Consider the following 21,775-nt stretch of genomic DNA (forward strand, 5'->3'; position numbering starts at 1 on the left):
TGTATTGTATTGTTTCCCTTTGAATGTATTTAAATTGTTCATCACTTAGAACTATGATTAAGCAATTAATCAAAAGAATTAATAAACTTGAAAAAACTTGAAACTTGAAGAGACTGTAATACAGACAGCGATATTACAAACAACTTTCAAAATTACATGGTAAGATTACCGTATTTTCGCGGATATAACGCGCACCATTGTAAAACGCGCACAGGGGTATAGCGCGCAGAAATCACGATGATATGTACAAAAACTTTTCTATACCGCGCTCAGGCATATAACGCGCATGCTGCCCGACTCTCCTTTCGCCCGCCCTGACTTTCCGTGCGCTGTCCCGACTCTCTGTTCACCCCCCCCTGACTTCCGTGCACTGCCCTGACTTTCCGTGCGCTGTCCCGACTCTCCGTTCACCCCCCCTGACTTTCCGTGCACTGTCCTCCCTTGAAGTCCTGTCCCCCCTTGAAGGTCTGTCCCCATCCTGAAAGCCTGATGCCCCCCCCCGACGTCCGATACATCCCCCCCCCCGGCAGGACCACTCGCACCCTCACCCCGAAGGACCGCCGACTCCCCAACAATATCGGGCCAGGAGGGAGCCCAAACCCTCCTGGCCACGGCGACCCCCTAACCCCACCCCGCACTACATTACGGGCAGGAGGGATCCCAGGCCCTCCTGCCCTCGACGCAAACCCCCTCCCCCCAACGACCGCCCCCCCCAAGAACCTCCGCCCGTCCCCCAGCCGACCCGCGACCCCCCTGGCCGACCCCCACCCGCCTTCCCCGTACCTTTGTGTAGTTGGGCCAGAAGGGAGCCCAAACCCTCCTGGCCACGGCGACCCCCTAACCCCACCCCGCACTACATTACGGGCAGGAGGGATCCCAGGCCCTCCTGCCCTCGACGCAAACCCCCCTCCCCCCCAGCCGACCCGCGACCCCCCTGGCCGACCCCCACGACCCCCCCACCCCCCTTCCCCGTACCTTTGGAAGTTGGCCGGACAGACGGGAGCCAAACCCGCCTGTCCGGCAGGCAGCCAACGAAGGAATGAGGCCGGATTGGCCCATCCGTCCTAAAGCTCCGCCTACTGGTGGGGCCTAAGGCGCGTGGGCCAATCAGAATAGGCCCTGGAGCCTTAGGTCCCACCTGGGGGCGCGGCCTGAGACACATGGTCGGGTTTGGCCCATGTGCCTCAGGCCGCGCCCCCAGGTGGGACCTAAGGCTCCAGGGCCTATTCTGATTGGCCCACGCGCCTTAGGCCCCACCAGTAGGCGGAGCTTTAGGACGGATGGGCCAATCCGGCCTCATTCCTTCGTTGGCTGCCTGCCGGACAGGCGGGTTTGGCTCCCGTCTGTCCGGCCAACTTCCAAAGGTACGGGGAAGGGGGGTGGGGGGGTCGTGGGGGTCGGCCAGGGGGGTCGCGGGTCGGCTGGGGGGGAGGGGGGTTTGCGTCGAGGGCAGGAGGGCCTGGGATCCCTCCTGCCCGTAATGTAGTGCGGGGTGGGGTTAGGGGGTCGCCGTGGCCAGGAGGGTTTGGGCTCCCTTCTGGCCCAACTACACAAAGGTACGGGGAAGGCGGGTGGGGGTCGGCCAGGGGGGTCGCGGGTCGGCTGGGGGACGGGCGGAGGTTCTTGGGGGGGGGCGGTCGTTGGGGGGAGGGGGTTTGCGTCGAGGGCAGGAGGGCCTGGGATCCCTCCTGCCCGTAATGTAGTGCGGGGTGGGGTTAGGGGGTCGCCGTGGCCAGGAGGGTTTGGGCTCCCTCCTGGCCCGATATTGTTGGGGAGTCGGCGGTCCTTCGGGGTGAGGGTGCGAGTGGTCCTGCCGGGGGGGGGATGTATCGGACGTCGGGGAGTCGGCCGGGCAAGAGGGCTTGGGCTCCCTCTTGCTCCGATCGTGGATGCGGGTGCGGGTGGGAGCGCGTGCGAGCGGTCGTTCGGGGTGGGGGTGCGAGCGGTCCTGCTGGGGGGGGTGAATCGGGCGTCGGGCGGGGTGGGAACTATGTTTAAAAACTTTTCTATACCACGCTCAGGCATATAACGCGCGAGGGGTATGCGCGGTACGTAAAATCACGTATAACGCGCGCGTTATATCCGCGAAAATACGGTAATCAAATTTTTCCTGAAAGTGTTTTAGAAGTACATCAAGGCAGAAATGGAGTCAGAGAAATTTATCAAAGAGATAAGTTTTGATTGACTTCCTAAATGTTTGATAAGAAAGTGCATTTGAAATAAAGTTGGTTAAACATTTATTAAGAATATAAGAATCTTATTCGGTCAGACCAATAGTCCATCAAGCCCAGTAGCCCGTTCTCACGATGGCCAATCCAGGCCACTAACCCAAGGAGTAACAATATTCCATTCTACCAATCCAGGGCAAGAGTGGCTTCCCCCATGTCTTTCTTAGTAACTGACTATGGACTTTTCCTCCATGTTGAAACTTTTCATTTATTTATATTTGTTTAAGACAGAACCGGCTGGAAGGTTGGGCCTAAAGCGGCTGTGAGCCAAAAATAAAAATAAAAAAGTGCCGACAAACTAAGAAAAAACAGAAGCGAGAACAAAAAGTGAAGAAAAAGCTAAGAAAAATGGGGGAGAGAACAAAAAGTGGAAAAAACAGAAAAAAGATAGTCTGTTCTCATTATTCGCAGTAGTACGGTTCCCAAAAATGTTCACGAACCACAAAATCGTGAATAATGAAATGCCGAGTTTATGGGAAAAGAGGGATTACCTTGTTAATCTTTTTTCTTGTACACTTCTCCCTCCATATTCTCAGTTTCCGCAATCACGGTTTCGATTATTAGTGGGTTTTAGCTTGCTGGCTCCTCTCCCAAATTTCATCAGTGTACATGTTTGAAATCGCTGATTCCCAGCATTTTCTTCACCGTATTTTGCCTCTTCTTCAGGAACAGGCCAGGTCTCCCACCATGTTATTTGTGGTTTTACCATATTCACGATGGTTTTTAATAGAAAACAGCAAATAACATATAAAAAAGTTATTCGTGGTTTTTCTGTATTTGTGGGTCTGTTAATCCCTATCACAGCGAATACGGAGGGAGAAGTGTAAACCCATCCTCTATTCCTGAACCTTCAGGTAGTCAATCCCTTCTCATGAGAAATCTTGTACGAAGCTTCATTTGCATAGTTTTGCTGCTCTTCTCTTACATCTGGGCTGTCCTCTAAGACCTCAGTATGTAGCAAAGCAAACAAAGGAAAATCAAGGAACAGAAGAGATACCTCTATGAAATATCAAAACAAAACCAGGTCAGCATACTATCTTGATCTGGGGAAAGAAGTGATGGCCTCTGAGAGCTAACTGAAAAATGTTTTAAGTCCTTTCAATAAAAAATCATCTTACAGTAGAATATCAGTTATCCAGCACCCACGGGAATTGGTGGATACCAGATAACTGTTTTTCTGGTTGAGAATGTGTTAGAAACCTTGTCTAACACACTCTCAATTCCCCTCTCCTTCCCCAAAGCACAACCATGGCAGCGGTCTTGAGCCACGAATCCCTTTCGCTCCCTCTCTCTCTTCCTTACCCGAAGCACAGCAGTCAGCAGGAGACAGCCTCAAAACAGGCTGCTTGTGGCCTGCCCTGGCAGGGCCTTTCCTCTGATGTGTTGGAAGTGATGCATCTGAGGAAAAGCCCTGCCGGGAATGGCCACAAACAGCCTGTACCTCCTGCTGACGGCTGCATTTGGGTAAGGAAAAGAGAGAAAGGGAGTTTGCAGCTCATGACTGCCATCTGCTTCTGCTACTTTAGGATGGGAGGGAGGACGGCTCTGCAGCTCTGCTGCTACGCTGGTGCTTCGGGGCAGGAGGGAGGGGGGAGGGTCATAGCTGCTTGGGGCTTGAGGGAGGATTTGCAGCCCAGGACACTGCCGCTAATGTTTCAGGGGACTTTTTTTTTTTTTTAACACCTGCGATATTTTTGTCGCTTGTGTGAGAGACCCGGTTAACCAAGACTCTACTGTATTTTCCATTTACTAAAATTTATATTTGTAATTCTTAATTTGTAAAGTATAGTGTATATAATACCATCAGGGTAATATAAGAAAATTTTTGCTAACATCAACTCAGTCCTTTGCTCATGAAAAATAAAATTTTGTGTACATGAACTCGGTTCTTAAAAAGGGAACAATGCTTGGGTCCCTTGTATGGGACGGCACTTGGCGAATCTGTAGATGCTTGCAATTCACTCTCTGGACACTTGGGAGCCATATCTGGAAGCAAATGCCAGACCGTGAAGTGAAAACAAAAACAAAGCTGTTTAATTTTTTTAAGAGCAGGTCCGCAAATGCGTGAGCACAGCAGTGCAAACGGGGAATATTGGTCAGAATGGATGCAACCACGGATATGCAAATAATAAGAATGGACTGTACTCACAATTAAAATCAAGAGGCAGGGCAGACCAATGGTTCATCTAGCCCAGTGTTTCTCAACATGCGATATGCGTACCCTAGGGAGTATGTGGCCTGGCCGTCAATTCCTGCCCATCCGTAGAGGAGGAATCGGCCACTACCACCGGGGATCTCATGTTCCTGCCTGCCCTTGCCCCCACCCCACCAGGCTGAAGCCATTTCCAACATCTCCCCTCCCCCCCCAATGCTGATACCACTTCCAACGATCTCCGCCCTGCCCCCGAAGCCGACACAAGAAACCTTCTTCAAGCTGCACTCACTCCCTTCTGTCTTTACCACAGACCGAAAAAGCCTTGACACGCCTGCCACCTCATTAAACGAACAGGGTCTGACGATACACTGCTCAGAGGAGCCAAATAAAATCCAGTGAAAAGGCCCACTCCGCAACCATGCCAGGGCTCTGTTGAGGTAGTTTCAAGTTTATTAAAAAAAAAAAAAAACCTTTTAAACCGCTTAATCAAATTTCTAAGCGATATACAATATAAAATTTACATAAAAACAGATTAAAAGTCAGGGATACTAGATAAAACCAAAACAACTTAATAAAACACATAATATGACAGATGGACTTACTAAACTAAACTAAACCTTAAATTTATATACCGCATCCTCTCCATGGAAGTGGAGCTCGGCACGGTTTACAAGAACTTATATATAGAATGGAAGAGTAAGGGGGAAAATAGAATTACATGTTAGAGAAGAGCCAAGTTTTCAGTTGCTTGCGGAATAGTTGGAGAGAGCCCAGGTTCCGCAACGGGATAGTAAGGTCATTCCAGAGACCTGTGATTTTGAAGAGAAGAGATTTTCCCAGTTTACCTGCATAGAGAATACCGCGTAGAGAGAAGTAAAACAATAGGAAAAAAAAGGGAAGAACTACAATTGTAAAAGAGAAAGCGAAACAAAAAAGGAAAATACAATAGGTAAGGGTCACGTCAAAAGAGTCCCCAGACTAGGAACGCAAGTGTACTGTGCCAGACACCAGAATGGCCGCTGGGTGAGATTTTCTTCGGAAGGCACATACCCAGGCCGGCTCCCCAGCCCAAGAGGAGATGGAGGAGGTGGTCCAAAGTTCCCACCCCCTCCCCCAGCGTGCTAAGGCACGTGGCGCGCAATGTCCACATTAAATAGATATGGGGCTGGGGAGTCCATCCAAATCGATTTTGAGTCAAATTGATGGTTTTTTGAGGAAGAAATCAAAGTTAGAAAAAAAGCGCCACTGTCACCAATTTGCACCAAAAATGGCAAAAATAAACAAAACCAAAAATAAAAAATTGCGATTTGGGGTCTGGGGAGGTGGGGGACCTGAACCCTACCCACAGAAATTGAAAAAAGAAGTTTAAATCGATCCACAAGCCACCTCCAAAGTTCCTATAGGAAATAATGGAGGTACTCACAGTCTCTGTAATGTCTTTGTCTGTCAACATCAAAGCAGCTGAGTGGAGAAAAAGGACTTTTTTGCCTCAGAAACAGCTCCAAATGCACCAACTTCAACCTCCGCCCCATGGATCCTCTACCATACAATTGGGGGCTGAAAATCAGCCTGCACCTTGAAACCCGAGTGGGTTTCTATTCAGACACACACAGCCTGTGCTAGAATCCTGTGACAGAGTCACTGGTCAGCAGACTTCTATGGGAAAGGACCCCCGGGCACTTGAAGAGAGTGGCACATAGCAGGCTGGCTCCACAGATCCACCAGAGTTTTTCTGTGAAGCTGCAGTCCAGTTCCGCAAGACTGCATCCTTTTCTCTGACAGGGGACCACTGGGGAAGGGTCTCAAGGCACTGAAGCCACCAAAAAATGAACTTTAAGTAAAAAATTAAGAAACAGAAGCAGAGCAACAGCAAAAGACTTCTGCTTGGACTACTTGCAGAAATTGAAAGTAATGCTTGCTGACTCATAGGCTAAGGGGGTGGAACATGTGTTCAGAAAAGATGTAGATTTCTGCAACACCGGACTATGGGTTGGGATTGAACACCTAGGGCTCCTTTTACAAAGGTGTGCTAGTGGTTTTAGTGCGCGCTTAGCCGCTACTGCCTCTTTTTAAGCAGGTGGTAATTTTTTGGCTAGCGTGCACGGTGCATGCGCTAAAAACGCTAGTGTACCTTTGTAAAAGGAGACCCTAGTGTATTGAATCTGGAAGGGACGTAATAGAATTAATGTTGTATATGTGCAATAACCTAGTGTATAAAAATGAGATTTGGACAATTGTATTATGTTTTCCCAACATAACCATTATTAAAACAAGGAGCACTCAGACAGCTCAAGCAGTTCAAAAAGACAATTACCTACCGTTAACAACTGTACCATATCCACAGGCCTCTGTGAAACTGAATGAGAAGACTGTTCTTGCTTCAAAACAGATTGCGGTTCTGAGCGAGGGAGGGATAGTGCAGGAGTCGTTCCAGGACCCAAAGAGTTTGATATAAATAAAGGTTGCTTCTGAACAGTCTGAGTCTGATGTGGGGATGGGAGTTCCTGCTTCATAGAAATGGACACAGGTGACGGGTAGGCGGTTTGAGCAGCGTCCACTTGGGATCCCCGAACATGTTGGATAAGAGGTTCCATTTGTCCTGGATGTCTGTTTCCAGAGGTGTGGTGAAACTGTTCACTTCCTCCTGACTGCGGACCCTTACAGTCCTGAGAAACTTGAGGTGTTTTGCTTCGTACAGGCTGACTAGGGTGTGAATGTTCACCCTCTGATAAACCCTAAAATGTGGATTAAACAAAAATAAAATTAAAAACTTAGAAAGAATGGATAAAGACACCTTTTTACCAATGTTCTCATGTAAGATGACATGTTCGGCCTTCCACCTCTTTTGTGTTATCTCTCGAGAAATTTTTCTAACATAGCATTGTAAAATGAACCAATGGACTGAATTTCAAAATCTCTTGACACAGAAAGAAAAGTCATTTGGAAAGACAAAACACGAAATAAAGCTGTCAAAAAAACCTCAAATGCTAAAATTATTTAAAAATAAATTATAAACACTATCTAACAATTCTAGGCAGTATACATGAATACATACATAAAACAAACATCAACAGACAACAATATTTATTTGGTTCATTTTATATCCCATCCTCCCCAATGAGCTCAAAACAGGTTGCAAAGTTAACATACATAATGCATAGACAGAATGTTCATTTACATGTGTATGGTAGTCTTAGGGGTCCTTTTATCAAGCCGCGCTAGCAGGGTTAGCGCGTCGGACATTTCATCACGCACAAACCCCCGCAGCCGGCAAAAAAACTAACACCTGCTCAATGTAGACGTTAGCGGCTAGCGTAGCAGGCGGTTTAACGTGTGTTACTGCGCACATTAAACCCCTACCGCAGCTTGATAAAAGGACCCCTTAGTGTTAGTCTTGAACTGAAGAACTGAGGAAGATCGATAAGTATATTTTTTGGCAGATTATGAAGTTAAATTGGAAGTTTTAATATTTTATCTCATTAGGAATTTTATTCTATAATAGCATCTTTTAACAAATATCGACTGGTATTGGGTCTACTATATCTGATTTGTTATAAAACTGGTGTAGTGACGAGCGATTCTTTGAACCTATCCCAGTTCTGCCAATTAAAGGGTTAACAAGACAGACAGGCAGACAGAAGAACACCTCGCTTTGGGATACAAACAGACAAAAAAAAAAGGCAAGGGAGGTGTCTTTTCAACCAAAGATAAAGTCTTTATTTGATACACACTGTATCAAATAAAGACTTTATCTTTGGTTGAAAAGACACCTCCCTTGACTTTTTTTCATCTGACCAATTAAAGGATTAAAACATACTAGAATGGTGTCTAGTGTGAAATGCTTAAAACTATGGGCATCCAAAAGCATCTTCTCCACAGACCTCAATTATGACTCGGATAATATGCTCTCAGTGTCATAGCTAATTGTGCGTCATTGTTCAATGCTTTATGAATTACAAGTACTGTATTACTTTAAACTGAAAAAGTGTATTGGGAGTCAATGGAGCTCCTTCAAAATTGAGGCAACATGACATGAATGGGGGTACCCAGCTGCATTTTGTGCAACCTGTAGAGCTTGTAATGGATGCTTTGGCAGGCCTAATAATACAAAACTTGGAAGAAAGGACTGATATTTCACAACAAAAACAATGGATCCGAAGACACAGAAAATGGAACAAATGTTCTGGATGGTCAGGAAACTTCTGGTGCAAAACTTTGAACTATAACTTTCTTTATGGCAAACGTCAGCTCCTCTCGCTGTGAGCGGTCGTTGTCAGTAGCTGCATTTTCCATAAAGAAAGTTATAGTTCCTTGGAATTGTGTCACTCACCTACAGTAATTTTGCATAATCTCAGGTTATGCATCATCAGGACCCCTGAGGAAGGCAAAATACTGCTGAAACATGACCCTTGTAGGGTCCAGTTTTTATGATAAACCCTGTGAGCATTAATCATATGGTGAAATTATTGTATAACTCTGACACAGACTTTTGGCATCCAAAAGCTTTTCACTGTTATCATATGACTTTCTGAGATTAATAAAATTTTGCACTAGACGTTTCCTGACCATCCAGAACATTTGTTCCACTTTCTGTGTCTTCAGGCCTATTAATACAGCATTACAATAATCAAATATTGGAAAAACCAATGCCTGTAAAACAGATCAAAAGTTATCAGCAGATTTAACAGGCTTCTTTAATCTACAAATTAAATTTAACCTTATAAAGGTCTTTTGTACCACATTGCTTACTTGAGGCTTTGAAGATGATGAAGAACCAACAGTGACCCCCCCTTCCCCCATATGATGACACAAATACAATTGGCACCGAGATATCATCCATTAGTACACAAGAAACTTTTAACAGTCAGTGGGTGTCTAGCTTCAGTAGGTAGTACTGGATATTAATCTAGTTATAAAACATATATACTACAGAAATATAGAAAAATTAAGGCAGTTAAAGACCATATGGCCTATCTAGACTGCCTATCCACACCATCTACTATTCCTTCCTCTTCCTTAGAGATCTGATGTACTTGTCCCAAGCTTTCTTGAATTTAAATACCGTTTCATCTCCACCACCTCTATCATCTTATAAAATAGTCATTCAAATTAGCTTACAATTTTAAAAAGTACATACAATAATTAACCTCCTCTCACCAAGTATACAACTGTTTCCTAAATTACTTCAAAGTTGAACATCTCCCCATAATCATCCAGGAGCTTGTTCTATGTTTCAGGTACCAGCACCATAAATGCTCTAGAACACTGGTTCCCAACCCTGTCCTGGAGGACCACCAGCCAGTTAGGCTTTTAGGATAACCCTAATGAATATGCATAAGAGAGATTTGCATATAATGGAGGTGACAGGCATGCAAATCTGCTCCATGCATATTTATTAGGGCTATCCTGAAAACCTGACTGGCAAGGGGGTACTCCAGGACTGGGATGGGAAGGGGGGGATTAGCATACCATCCCTATCTATTGGAAAAGATATTATCAAGGCAAGAACCTAATCTCCTTTTCCAGTAAATATGGTCTTTATCTGTTGAAATGTAGGGATGTACCTAAGCAGTCTCCAACTCTAGAATAGGATAGATGAGCTTCCTTAAAGCGGCATCTTCCTGTGCTATGTCCACCTGTAGAATTTTGGTGAAGATATGAAGGGAGGACCAGGATACTGATCTACAAATCTTCTTGGTGGAATTGCCCAAGTTTCCGCCCAAAAGGAGGCCACTCCTCTTATTGAATGCCCCATCACCGTGACAGGCGATTGTTTGCCAAAATTGATATATGCAGAAGATATCGCTCTACAAATCCATCTAGAGATAGAGATAGAGAGATGGTCTCTCTCATCTCACCTAACTGGTTAACATAAAAATATACAAAGATGGATAGGCAAATGGCTGGAGAACAGAAAACAGAGAGTGGGCATAAATGGGAAGTTCTCCAACTGGGAGAAAGTGACTAGTGGTGTACCCCAGGGCTCGGTACTTGGGCCGATCTTATTTAATATTTATATCAATGACCTAGAAGAAGGAACATCCAGTGAGACCATCAAGTTTGCAGACGACACAAAGCTATGCCAGGCAGTCAGATCGCAGAAGGATAGTGAGGAACTCCAGAGCGACTTGTGTCAGTTAGAGAAATGGGCGGAGAAATGGCAGATGAAGTTTAATGTGGAGAAATGCAAAGTAATGCATTTAGGCAGTAAGAATAAGGAACACGAGTATAGAATGCCAGGTGCAACTCTGGATAAGAGCGAACAAGAAAAGGACCTGGATGTACTGATAGATAGGACCCTGAAACCATCAGCACAATGTGCGGCGGCAGCAAAGAAAGCAAATAGAATGTTGGCCATGATAAAGAAGGGAATCACGAGTAGATCGGAGAGGGTCATAATGCCGCTTTGTAGAGCAATGGTCAGACCCCACTTGGAATACTGCGTCCAACATTGATCTCCCAAACTAAAGAAGGATATAAAACTGCTGGAGAGAGTGCAGAGACGAGCAACGAAACTAGTAAAAGGGATGGAGAGACTGGAATACGAGGATCGACTTAAGAGACTGGGATTGTTCTCCCTTGAGAAAAGGAGACTGCGAGGGGATATGATCAAGACCTTCAAAATACTGAAAGGAATCGACAAAATAGAGCAAAAAAAATTATTTACATTGTCCAATTTGACACGGACAAGAGGACACGGAATGAAGCTAAGGGGGGACAAGTTCAGGATAAATATCAGGAAGTTCTGCTTCACGCAGAGTGGTTGACTCCTGGAATGCTCTCCCAGAGGAGGTTATTGCGGAATCGACCGTCCTAGGATTCAAAAGCAAACTAGATGCACAGCTCCTTACGAGAGGCATAGAAAGATATGGGTGACTAAAAATTACACACTCTATAGTGGGAATACCACTCAATTATATTCAATTATTTTGAACGTTACCTAAAACTTCTACTAGAAAAAGAATTATCTTAAATATCTTTTAATTCTAAAAATTTTTACATATAAATACACATTACAATATATCAACCACACAGGCACAGGATATCAAAATTGCACAACAAATCAGCAAATTACTCCTTTAAAAAACAGTCACTCCATAACAATGTGGTTGATATATTGTAATGTGTATTTATATGTAAAAATTTTTAGAATTAAAAGATATTTAAGATAAACAATTCTTTTTCTAGTAGAAGTTTTGACTAAAAATTACGCCAGATGTATACCTGGCAGGGCTTCCGCGTGTGCGGATCGCCGGACCTGATGGACCGAAGGACTGATCCGGAGATGGCGCTTCTTATGTTCTTATGTTATATGATCTGAAAGTTAAAACTCAGTCACCTCCAAGTAATGCAATAGAACTCTCTGGATGTCCAAAATCTTTAAGGCCTTGTCTTTCTTTTTGGCCCTTGTGGTATAAAATGCTGGCAGTGTAACCTCTTCGTTGACATTAAACAACGTCCATGGAAAGTTAGTTTCCTGCACTTTAGTCAGATAAGGATTTTTCCTAATTAATTAATTTGAATTATATATGTTCTACTCTTAATTATGGATCCAATAAAATTGAGGACTAGTGTGAGATTAGCTAGGTTAGTATTTTCTTGTAGTAATATTAATTTTGCAATTTTAGTTTAATATGTTGTTTGATCTCACTTTACTGTACAAGATGTATATGCTTGAAATATTGTAAAATTTTATAAATAAATAAAAAAAAAAAAAAAAAAAAAAAAAAAAAAAAAAAAAAAGGATATCATATTATATCAATTAAATCATATACATTACATTATACATTTTCAAAATCACTGTCTCCTTTTACTGGTTTCTTTCCTCATACCATGTCACCCCATTCACTCAAATTTTCAGTTATTTTGCTGCCAGACAGAGAGATGAACAGATAGACAAACACTCAACCACTAACCACATTTCTATAAAGGGTTGAAATAGTAGTTTAAAACAAACAAACAAACCATGCTTCTTAGTTGTCCTGCTATGAAAGCTCAGAGATGTCCAGCACATATAAGTACATAAGAAAAATTACTGAGAATTCAACCATAAATCTCTCACCTGGGATGGTGTTATGCTGCGGGAAGAGAGGCCAATGGACGATGCACCAGGAAAAGGAGTATGCGCTAGTTGAGTTGCTGTATGGTAGGATCTTATGTCACTGTACACAGATCGATAATCATGAAACGAGCTCCCAGAAGGATGAATAAGAGGTACACCATGGGGTACGACGACAGGTTGAGTTAAAGAAATGCCAGTCAGTTGAGAGCTTGAAGGGACACTGAGAAGCCGGGACTCGCTGTGTGGAGAATGGGCCAGTTTGACTTCAGGTACTTTGTCTTTCCCAGGCTGTGGTGTTTTACTGGCAGGTGGTGTTTTCACAGACCCTTCTGGAGTCCTGGATTGCCTTGTTTCAGGGTGGTGATCACCTACAGCTGCCAAATGAGAGTGCATCATCATCCTTACATCTCGGGGAACACTGTATGGATCAAGTCTCATTCCTGAAGAAGGGAGATGGTAGTCTGGCTGCATCACTAGTACATCAGATTGTACAGGTGCTGATCCTCTACAGACAGAATGGTGGTAGTGCATGTCATCATCTGGGGGATGCTGCGAAGATAGTGGAGGCATGACCATGTCTCTGATGGGAGCTGGCTGAGGGGTGCTTGACCTCTGGGGTCTAATGTCAATCTGGGGCTGTAGAGCTGCTCTAGGAGAATGTAGTGCTTCTGGTCTGATGCCATATGGCATTCCAGGCAGAGGAGGTGTATTCATTCTTACATCACCTTGGGACAAATGGCTGAGGGACACTGGCTGGGTCACACTATGAGGGGGCATGATAACTGTCTGCTCTGGATGCATGTTGGATATGTACTGAGGCACAGAGATTCCTGGACCCAATGTAACAGTATTGCTAGTTAAGGCAGCAGAAGAGGTAACACTAGGATGACAAGCCCTGGGAAAAGGAGACTGAGAATGTCCACTAGTACGAGGAGAGTGTGGTTCTTGTTTCACTATCCCCATATGAGGAAGGGCACGTTCTGCTGGGGTGCTGGGCCCTGAACGACCATGATTAACTTCTGAATGGATTTTACCAGATATGGAAGGGTGATGTGGACTGAGGCCTGGGCTTAAGTTTGTTGGTTGTAGCACTTTAGACTCCACTTTCAGTGTAGTAGGATCTACTATCTTTTTACTTGTAGAAGATACACTTTGAGAGTGTATTATCTGGTTATGTACTAGAACTGGTGGTGTGTTCACAGACTGGGAAAGAACTTTAACAGCGCAAGGTTGTGAAACAGAGTTTAGGCCAGAAACATGGCATGATTCTGTCTTTTCAGAGGAATGATCCTGCTTCACAGATATTACAGGCGATGCACTGTATGGTTGAGATCCTAAGACCAATGAAGAATGGGTAGCAACATAACCTGAAGATGGAGCAGCTTTTGATGTTGGCTGAGACGGTACAATAGGTTCCTGTTTAATCTGAGATTTAGATACAGACTGCTGAAACTCTATATCTACAGCACTGGCTGGGGGAATCTGACTGATCTTGGCACTAATTCGTTGAGGCCCTTCTGGCTTCTGCCCTGAATGACTCAATACCACAATACCCTCTGAAGTCTTTACTCGCAAGCCTGGACTAGAACCAGCTTCCACAGGCCTATCTTCAATAATGGACATAGCTGATTTCATGCAGGACCTATTGTCATTTGTACTTGCTCTCTGCTTGTATTTTGGTGAAGGAATGGTGGGAGGAGCTGACTGAGGCGGTTGCTTTATCAATGTTATCCTTGGATTATCATCAAAGTCAAAGCTATGGGACATCCGACTGATAACTGAAGTGGCTTTTGGAGCAATGACTGTGGTTATTTTTTCCTTTTCAATGAAAACAGGTGCCTCAGCAGCAGGAGGAACCACAGCATTGGTAGCAGGAACAGCTGTTTTTTCCTCCGATACTGGTTTTATGGCCTCTACTGGTGGATGAGATGGCTCCTCCACATGAGGTGCACTAACTGGCTCAGCTATAGAAGTAGTAACAATTGTAGCTGTAATACCTGATGGTGAAACATATTTTGGTTCCATAAGAATCTTCCTCAAGGTGCTTGAATTTGTATCAATATCAGAAGCCTTGGTGTCAGGAGGCATAGCTGGTGGTGGTGTAGAGCGAGCAAGAGATTCCTCATGCCTTGATATCCATTCTGAAATAATTCCAGTAGTGGAATGATGTGGAACTAATCCAGCAGGGACAGGAGTTGGTAGTTTTGCTGCTGAGGCAGAAGGGCCTATAGGAACAGTTATACTTGATGATTTTGCAGATGTTCTGGATGCATTTTCAATACCTGACTGTAAGTTGAAACTTGTTTGGCTTGCATCATCCACTGAAAGAGAGAGAGGTGGCAGGTCCACAGGAGCTGATCCTTTAGCAGAAACTTTTTCTTCAGGATCAGGATCAAGAGAAATGGTCTCAGTGATTATTTTCATGCTTTGTTCAGAAAGTGCTGGAAGTATGCTTTTGTTATTCTTTTCATCTTTCAAAACTTCTTCTGATACTGATTTGACTTCCTTCCTGAATGGAGACCTGCCATGCGTGCTTCCAAGATCAAAAGTGTTGGTATCCAGAGTTTCTACTTTCTTATTTGCATTCCTTCTACGCCTCTGGCGAGTTGTCTTCAAACGGCCCTTTTCTTTTTGAGGAGCATCAGCCTCTTGCAGGGGTTCTGCTTCTTGTGCAGAATTTGAAGATTCACTAAAACTTGTATATCTCTCTTTAACATCTGTGGTTTCTCGCACTGCCATAGAAGCAGAAGCAGTTACTGAACTCTCTGTGCTGTTAGCTTCTGATTCTAAGATATTGCTTACTGCCTGATCAGTTTCAGGCTCCATTTCTTCTTGCTGTGATGGCACCACCACAGGGCCTGCTGGAACATCTGAGTCAGCTTCAGTAGGATATGTTGGTGCAGCTGGAAAGCTTTCGGTATCAGTAGAAATATCAGAGATAATGGAACCAATTGCTGCTGCAAGTTCAGTTTCATTAGCCTGATGTGCAGGCTTGTCTCCTTCTTCCTCCTGGCGAACCTCAGACACATCAGTTGCCTGATCCTTATAAGCAGGAAGAGTTGGGGTTTCAGTAAGCTTTGCAATGTTCTGAACAGCCTGTTCAAGTTCAATTTGCCTTGCTAACTGGGCAGCTTCAGGAGAGAGATTGGGTTCATGTATTACATCTATTTCAGGTGTATCTGGGAATGACATCTGTGGTTCAATTTTTATGAAAGGGGGCGACACATTATCTTCTTTTATGGGGCTTTTTATTTTCCCTGGAGACTCTGTCATAGGTTCAGCATCCTCTTCACTTGGCCTCAAAGCACCTTTGACTTCATCTACATTGAGACGTATTTCTACATTTTTTAAACGCAGTTCTTGCTCTAAAGTTGTTTTAGCACTTCTAGGTCTCCCAATTTTGGATTTGATAACCTTCTCAGGTGCTTTTTTCTCAATAGATTCAATTGACGAAACATCGGGAATACTTTTACCTGTCTCCATGTCCTTTTTATCACGTTTCTGCTCTGATGTTTGTTCGTCTTTCAGAGATTTCACTTTATTGTTATCATTACCCTCAAGAAAGGATTTTTGGGTAGCATCTTCACTTGATTCTGCTGAAATATCTTGTATTTTTGTTTCACTTTTTCCTTTTTTCCCTGATTGACTACTAGTAAATGAAGGATGACTGTGTGTCTGTTTCTGAGACCTTGGGGACCTCCATCCTTCTACAGGTTTTGGTATATCAACTATCTCTTTAGTTTCAACCTCTTCCACCTCTTGCTTTGCTTTTTCCACTTTAATGGGCAATATTTCTTCTGCAGGTTTGCGGCGTGATTTTGGAGGTCTTCCTCTTCTTGGTGGGTTAGGTACAGTTACAACAGTTTCTTGTGGTTCTTTTTCTACTCTCTTTCTCGTAGTCCTCAGTGGCTCTACTGGCTCTCTTTGCAAAGTAGGTCCATCACAGTCTCCTGTGCTAGCATACACTGATCTTACATTTCGACGCCTAGTTCGACCAACTGGTAAACTCAGCTCTGTGATTTCAGGCTCCACTGCAGAGCTGGGTTGTTTACCAGCATTTCTTGAACCTTTTTCTGTCTCCATTTTCATTTCTAAAAGTTTCTGAGCTTCACCACGTGGAGAAGTTGATCGATTACGCTTTTCACGGTCAATTCTTTCGCTCTTCCTTGTGGCAGGTTTTTCAGTTATTTTGGCAGTTGATGTCTGTACAGGAGTCTTTGAACGTTTGCTTTTGTATGATTTTTTATCTTTTACAATTACAGGGGGTTCAATTTCCATGTCATTATCAGAAACATGAGGTGGCATCTCTGTTATACCCTCTAATTTCTGACTTGCACTAGGATCACTATTACCAGTAGTCAAAGATTTGTCTTCCTTAGTCTCACTAGGCTCCTCTTTTTGAATTAGTTTGGAAAGTTTTATGCTGGGCTCTGCAGGTTCTGCATCCACACTGATGTCTGCCTCAGAAAATGATGTGCCTGGGGTAGGTGGCTTGGTATCTAAATATATAGCATGCTCTATTGGTATGGAGTCTTCAGGTGGCAGAGGTGCTAAAACAATTTCTTTTTTTTCTTCCACAACTGCAGCAGGTTTTAATAACTCTGGAAGATCAATTGTAATAGAAGTAGCAGGCTCAGGTACAGGTTTTGATTCTTCTGGTTTATGTACCACTGCTAATTCTTCTCTTGTTGAAAGTACATCACTTGATGCTTTTTCACTTACAATATTCTCAGAAACCAATGGTGTAGACTCTTGTGCTGGAGCTGTAATTGAAGGTAACAATGGAGCTATAACTGGATGTGGGAGTGGAACTGTGGCTAGACAGGGTGCTGTTAATGAGGAAGATTTAAGTTCTGATTCTTTAGTATCAGACATTGAATCTGGTGTCTTAGGTTGGCTCTCTTCTTGTTTTTCAGCTTCTTTGGGTTTTTTGTCCTTGTCCTTTTCTTTTTGTTGCATTCGTGTTAGTTCAATAAACCTGCTATGAAATAAAACAACTGGTTCCTGCACAAAATCAGTTACATTATTTGCTCCATCAGAAGACATTTGCCTCCCACAAAGCCTACTGGACATGAAGTCAACTTCATCATCTTTTCTTTCTAGATGCTGTAAGCGCTTGGAGTCTTGTTCAAAGATGGAGCTATGTAAAAATCGAGATGCAAATAATTCTTGCCTTTCTTGCTCTTCCTCTTTGTGGTCCTCCTTCTTATCATCCAGCTTTCCTTCGGAATCTGTTCTAATTTTTTTCTTTTTCATATACCATGATGGGATAGGTCTTGGAGCAGAATCAACCTTCTCTTTGTCTTTGTTGTTTCTGAAACTAGCAAATCTGGAGTCCCAGTCTAAAAAAGACCAATTTTCTTCTCTGGATGAAGAGAGAGATTTTGCTCTTTCAAGCAGGGCCTTGGTATCTGGTGTGATTGTTTTATCCAATGCAAAAGAGTAGAATTTGTTTCTCTCTGAAGAGCTGGAAAGCCTTTCATCTCTTTCACGTGGCTTCTCATCTCCATCTCGTAGCAAAAAAGAAAATCTGGAGCTTTCCAATAAAGATGACACTTTAGGAGAATGTGATTTGCTATCATTTTCCTCCTCAGAGTCTGAAGGTACCTCTCCAGGTTCCAGATCCTGTAAGGATCGTTTTCGTATGCTCTCTCTTTTCACCACACTGCTTGGGAAGCTGACATCCCTACTAGGTTCCTGTTTCACTTGACAGTCCCATTTATTTGATTCTTCTTCAGAACTGAGAATGGTCACTTTGACTTTATCTATTATCTGTTCTCTCTTGCTAGAATCATATGGGTTAAATTTCAGTGAATCCTCCCTAACCATCATATTAATACAAGACAGGCCCTTTTCATCTGTTTTTGGTGACTCTTTGATTTCTTTCACTGGTAACAGCTTAAGGGAATCTAGTGTGTCTTCATCATGATATGGAAAAAGCCTAAGGCTTGGAGAACATGCAGTCTTTTCAGAATCCTCAGTCTGGCGAGAGCTTCTATAATTTCTCTCTCTTTTAGTGTTAATTTCAAACTCATAATGATCTGTCTTTTTCCTTTTACTAGGAGGAGAATCATCTGTAACATCTTGAGGGGGTTTGCCCACCTCATGCACAAGACTACGTTTCTCATACTCATCTATTTCTTTCTTAGGACTGCCAAACTTCTCAGATTTTGCTATCTCTATTTCCATCTGCTGTTTGAGTCGTCGGCTTTGTTCCATTTGCTTCCGGTAGCTTTGTGTGTGATCAATGTCTATACCTATCTTTTCTTCTAGATCTTTTGACAGAGATTTCTCTTGGCCAAGTTTATGATCATGCAACTCTTCAGGAAGTCCACAGTAATTTTTCCTCCCACTTTCTTTCATTAGTTCTTTTTCTGTTTCTTGATCATCTGTTAGCCTATGCTGTGGTTTTATGAGTTTCCTGATTGGAATTTCTTGAGGTTCTAAAAGCTCATCAGCTGGCTCTCCCAATCTGGACTGCAGATCTAAACTGGTACGCAAACCCATCCCTACTATAATATTAGTGGATTCCTGACCATCTTTGGGGCTGGAACTGGCCATATACCTTTCGGGTTTGATTTTTCTTAATTCTCTTTTAAGCAGTTCTTTCCTCAAGGGTTTTCTTTCGAGTTCAACATCTCTTAATGTGATGGATTCTTTGAAGGAATTTATCATATCAGGTTGCTTTTTTAAGCCCAGACGTGCATCATCTTCATCTTGGCTGCCTCTCTTTATTTCTAGTTTTTGCCTATCAGGTTTTAGGCTTACATCAGCAAACCGTCTTTTACGAGCTTCAAGTTTGTCCAGATCTATTGCATTAGATCCTTCCATTGTTTGCTCTCCTTTAATATGCTTCTTTGCTTTTAGTTTTCCTTCTTTGTCTACTACCTCCACGTGGCTGGCAAGCACTTTTTCTTTTACCATTTTACTCCTGATAGCTTCTGGTTTACCTTGGTCAACTTTTGGCTGATCAACTCGAGGTATCTGGACTTTCTGTTCAAGAGATGGGGACTTGACTGTCTCATTATCAAGTTTTCCTCGCAATTTATCCAGGGCAAGTGGATCCACTACTTTCCCTTCCTTTTCTTTCACTCGTGTCAAAACTACACATGGCATTAATTCTAAGCGATTTTTAGATGATGTGCCTTCTTTGTCAACTTTCTCCTTAATTGGTTGTTTACTACTGCCTTTTATTTTTTCAGGTGTAGGCTCTCTTTCATTTTCCTGATCAGTTTCAGATGACTGAGAGCTTGGTGAATGAACTTTTGCTTTTCGTTTTAATTTATCACTTTTATCCTTTTCTGTTTTCTCAGGCTTCTCCTTTCTCACTATACGTTTTTCCTTGTCACTCCTTTCTTGGTCAAAAGGGCGTTCTTTATCTATTTTTTCATTCTTGACATACCGTTCTACGCGGGTTTTGTCAAGTTTATCAAATCTTGGAGGAGAAAGTGAACTACAGCTTCCACTGTGATCTGAGGAGCGGCTGTATATTCTACGCTCGGAGTCACTCTGCAGTCTTTCAGACTGTGAAGGAGATGCTCCAGGGCTCTGAGGCCGCCTTGAATGAACTGGACTTTGACTGCGTTCAGCTGGCCTCCTTTCATGATCCCTATCTCGGTCAGATTCAAATCGTTCTCTCTCTCTTTCACGTTCCCTCTGTCTGTAACTGTACTCCCTTATGTCTTGTTCATAAGGATCTCTGTAATCTCTATATTCCCTTGGGTCCTCAAAATATCGAGGATCATAATACTCTCCCTGGTAAGGATCCCAGTCTGCATAAAATTCTCTGCTTCGTGCTGGGTATTCTCTCCTAGGGTCTTCTGGGAATGTGCCTGGTGCTCGAACAGTGTCATAATATGTACGATCTGCGGTATATTCATGATATGATCCTCTTCGGGTCTCTTCTCCTCTGTCAACAACAAAAAGACATAGTGGTCAGATATCTCTATTTTCAATGTCTATTATATGTGCCAATTATTACAATTTGGCAGTATATTAAATCAAGGAAATAAAAATAAAAATTATACTCCACAGGCATTAAAACAGTAACAATCCACCAATTTCATATTTTTATTCTGGCATTAAAACAGTAACAAGCCAAGGAGCTTTACAACAAATTCAACCACTGAGAGGGGACATGCTAGAAACATTCAAGATACTGAAGGGAATAGACTTAGTAGATAAAGATAGGTTGTTCACCCTCTCCAAGGTAGGGAGAACGAGAGGGAACTCTAAAGTTAAAAGGGGATAGATTCTGTATAAACGTAAGAAAGTTCTTCTTCACCCAGAGAGTGGTGGAAAACTGGAACGCTCTTCCGGAGGCTGTTAAAAGGGAAAACACCCTCCAAGGATTTAAGACATAGTTGGACGGGTTCCTGTTGAACCGGAACGTAAGCAGGTACGACTGGTCTCAGGACACAGGTCTTTGACCTGGGGGCCACCGCAGAAGCGGACTGCTGGGCACAATGGACCACTGGTCTGACCCAGCAGCGGCAAATTCTTATGTTCCATATAAATACAAGACAAAATTAGCCTCTTGGATGTATGAGAGTATCGTCAAAGGCACTGAGAATAAGCATTACTTTTTTGAATTGAACTTGATGACACACCTCATCCCAAACACAGTCTCAAGATGAGTTACACAACTATAATAAAAAATACTTCCTTTACGAAGTTCTAATTTAATAATACAAACTGTTGCCTTTATCTCATTTTCCAAACTTGAAATTTCATTTACATAATCTTTGAAAATTTTAGCTTGTTGGTAGTTTCCCTATGGAAAGTCAAAGGCTCTTTTCATAAACCAATAAAAATACATTTCATGGAAATCAATAAATTGACATCCAGGGCTGGGAGGGGCCTAAGGCCCTGATTGGTCTGAATACATGGGCCTTAGTTATCCTGGCCAATCAGAGTCTTAGGCCCCACTCCCACTGCATTCCAGGATGCACCAGAAAAGGGAAGGTCCACCATTTTGCAGTTGGGGCCTGCAGGCAGGAGGGAGTGCGCATCCCTCCTGCCAGATTTCAACAACCCCCCAGCAGTCCACAAGGGCTTTCTTTTGGTGACTTTAATGGGATGGTGGGAGGGTCAAAAGGGGAGACCTTTGTGTTGGAGGGGAGTGTGCAGATGTGAGGGGTATCCTTGAGCTGGGGGGTCTGACCTGAACCCCCCCAGCCCCTTCTTTGGGGACTTTTGTGGGGTGGTGGGGCAGCCCGGTTCACTAAAACATACCTATCTTGAAATGGATCGATTGATCTAATGCCTTTTAACTTCCTTAATTGTTGAAATTTGATTTGTTTTGATATATTGACATTTTATATTGGGGGA

General features: G+C 43.4%; 1 protein-coding gene across 7 annotated transcripts in view; it reads right to left on the reverse strand.

Moving 5' to 3' along the window:
- SPEN (spen family transcriptional repressor) overlaps positions 1–21,775 on the reverse strand; it is a 192,989-nt gene that overhangs the window by 19,230 nt on the left and 151,984 nt on the right. For all 7 annotated transcript variants that reach the window (XM_033921336.1, XM_033921338.1, XM_033921335.1 and 4 more), the window contains 2 exons: positions 12,446–20,354; positions 6,702–7,118 (listed from right to left, as the gene is read on the reverse strand). In XM_033921336.1, coding sequence (XP_033777227.1) covers positions 6,702–7,118; positions 12,446–20,354 — 8,326 coding nt within the window. The remainder of the gene's footprint in view (positions 1–6,701; positions 7,119–12,445; positions 20,355–21,775) is intronic.

This window comes from Geotrypetes seraphini, chromosome 15, assembly GCF_902459505.1.
Source record: "Geotrypetes seraphini chromosome 15, aGeoSer1.1, whole genome shotgun sequence".
NCBI lineage: Eukaryota > Metazoa > Chordata > Amphibia > Gymnophiona > Dermophiidae > Geotrypetes > Geotrypetes seraphini.